The sequence below is a fragment of the Terrapene carolina genome, unplaced genomic scaffold, assembly GCF_002925995.2.
Source record: "Terrapene carolina triunguis isolate 2854851 unplaced genomic scaffold, T_m_triunguis-2.0 Scaffold233, whole genome shotgun sequence".
Lineage (NCBI taxonomy): Eukaryota > Metazoa > Chordata > Testudines > Emydidae > Terrapene > Terrapene triunguis.
The window spans coordinates 12,241,505-12,244,016 of NW_020664584.1; the positions used below are offsets into that span (position 1 = coordinate 12,241,505).

Sequence of the window (2,512 nt, forward strand, 5' to 3'; positions counted from 1 at the left end):
GTCACTGAGGAACACTATCGGTGTCGCCTGCGCTCTTGTGTAATGAGCTCATATCCTCTGAGGAGACATAGCCAAAGCTCTCTCATACACAGCCCTGATACAGGATATTATCCGTCTAGAGATGGTCTGTGCAGGGACCACTTGGCTTGCCTCTTCATGCAGTCCACATATGACATGAACAGGCGAGGCAAAACACAAAACAGTTTAGTCCTGTCTAGATGAAAGGTTTGACATCGCCTGACATCCAGCGTATGGAGGTGCTGTTCTTCCGGGGAAGGGTGCGGCTAAGGGGAAAAAAACGGGTAACTACACCGCCTAATTCAGATGAAACTGAGAGCCCACACTCTCCTTGCAGAACACAGTTACTAGGAATAGAGTTTTCTGATACCAGAGGAGCAGTGAACTGGACACTAGGGGCTCGAATGGAGGGCCCAGTACAGCCACCAAAACCATGTTTAGGTCCCACAAGGGGACCGGTTCACATATGGGAGGATATAAACAGAGAATCCCTTTTAGATTCTCATCACCATAGCATTGGCAAAGACTGATTTTCGTTGACTAGGGGGATGAAACACTATTGTGGCCAGATGCACCCTCAGTGAACTGATCGCAAGGCCCGATTCCTGAAGGTGTAACAGGTACTGCAAGATGGCCAGAATGGAAGTCTGTGTCAGTTGGATCCCATGGGCCAATGACCACACTGAAAACCTTTTCCACTTTGCTAAGTAGGCCATGCTGGTAGAGGACTTCCTACCATTGAGTAGGACTTGTTGGACAGCCACCAAACACTGCTCTTCTTCTTCATTCAACCGTGCAGCCGCCAGGCCATGAGGTACAGGGAGTTGAGTGTTGGATGGTGAGTGCGGCCATGGCTCTGAGTGAGCAGGTCAGGCTGGGGAGGAAGCGGTATGGGAGGCTGAATCATCAGCACGAGAAGATTGGTGAACCAGCATGGTCTTAGCCACACTGGGGATATGAGGATGAGCTTGGTCCGATCTGCCTTGAGCTTGAGGGTAACCTGAGGAATGATTAGGATTGGGGGAAAGGTGTACAGGAGAGTCGAGTGCTAGCTGCAGTGAAAGGCGTCAGAGAGGGAGCCTGGACTGAGGCCCCCAAGAGCAGAACACTCCTCCTATGAAGCTGTGGACAGCTGCTCTGTGAACTTGGACATAGCTGTCTGAGTAAGGAAGTCATATTTGGACAGCAAAGCCTGTTGGTTAGTGATTTGCAGCTGTAGCGATGAGGACGTCTAGACTTTCCTACCCATAAGATCCAGCTGCTCAGTTGAGCCAAGGCTGGATTTTGCCCCAGGGAGGACACACCAGGACAAGCGGGCTCTGGAGCCCATGGGAATCCCGTGGATTTGAACCTTTTTTTCATTTGTGGACCCCTAAAAATTTCCAATGGCGGCGGGGACCCCTTTGTCTGTGTATGGAGTTGAATTCTATTCAGTCCGTTTTCAGCTGTCTTTCGCGGACCCCTTAGACATAGCCTGCGGGCCACAGGTCGAGAACCATTGCTCTGGAGGCTCTGCGGGGAGGAAGATGGCTGATGGCTGAGCCTGTGGCTGATCTGAGGATACCACTGCATATCTGGCGGGTGATTTTGCCTTTGACCGAGACGAAGAGCGGGACCTCTGCGAACAAGGGGCGTCCCACTGATTCTACGGGGGTCAGAATGTGGATAGGGCACGGGTGGCCAGAGACCTCCATCCCAACCACGGGACACAAGCCCATCTTGGGCACCATAATGGTCCATTAGCAGTCCTCAGTGTTCATTGGGTGACACAGAGCAGGAGGAGGACGACGACGACCTGGACTCGGATGCAGAAGAGTCTTGGGATCTGGGGACAAGAGTGGAGCGAGCCCAGAGGGAGCAAGAAGGTGATCCGACGCGTCCATCGCCCAGAACGAGGTGGGAAGCAGTGCTTCAGATGGAGGCAGTCCCATTGGTACAGAACAAAGGCACTGTTGGTCCAGACATGAGCACCCAACTGCACCGACGCTGAGGGTGGTGCAAGCCGCCAGGGAAGCACATGCGGCAATGACTGCGGAAGTGCTGAGGGGGTTCCTGGTATCATGGACCCCTGTACCTATTCTGATACCAGCTCTACTCCCACGACTGCAAGGGGAGCATTGGGATGGGGTGCCAACAGTCATAAAGGTTCAGCAGCTTGCTCCATCAGAGGGGCTATAGATGGTGCAGCCGTGGGGTAGGGTTAGGCCTGAGGCCCGTTGGGATCCCCCAGTTAGGGTTACTAAAGCTGGGATTCTCTGGACTAGGGTTTGGGTTATTAAAGGTAGGACTCCCCTGGCCAGAGTTAGGAATACTGAGGGTAAGGACTCCCAGGCTAGAGATAGGCCTGAGGCCCGTTGGGAGCCCCCAGCTAGGGATACTTAAGGTAGGTCTCCCCAGGCTAGGGTTAGGGTTAGTAAGGGGTAGGGATTCCCGAGCTAGGGTTAGGGCTAGTAAGGGGTAGGGATTCCCGGGCTAGGGTTAGGGTTAGTAAGGG

At 53.4% G+C, this 2,512-nt stretch overlaps 1 protein-coding gene across 1 annotated transcript in view; it reads left to right on the forward strand.

Annotated features, from left to right (window-relative positions):
• Positions 1–868: 868 nt before the first annotated feature.
• The window catches only part of LOC112110982, a 22,604-nt gene continuing 20,960 nt past the window's right edge, over positions 869–2,512 (forward strand). Inside the window, exons 1-2 of the mRNA XM_029912593.1 lie at positions 869–941; positions 1,791–1,914. Of these exons, the coding sequence (XP_029768453.1) occupies positions 869–941; positions 1,791–1,914 (197 nt within the window). The remainder of the gene's footprint in view (positions 942–1,790; positions 1,915–2,512) is intronic.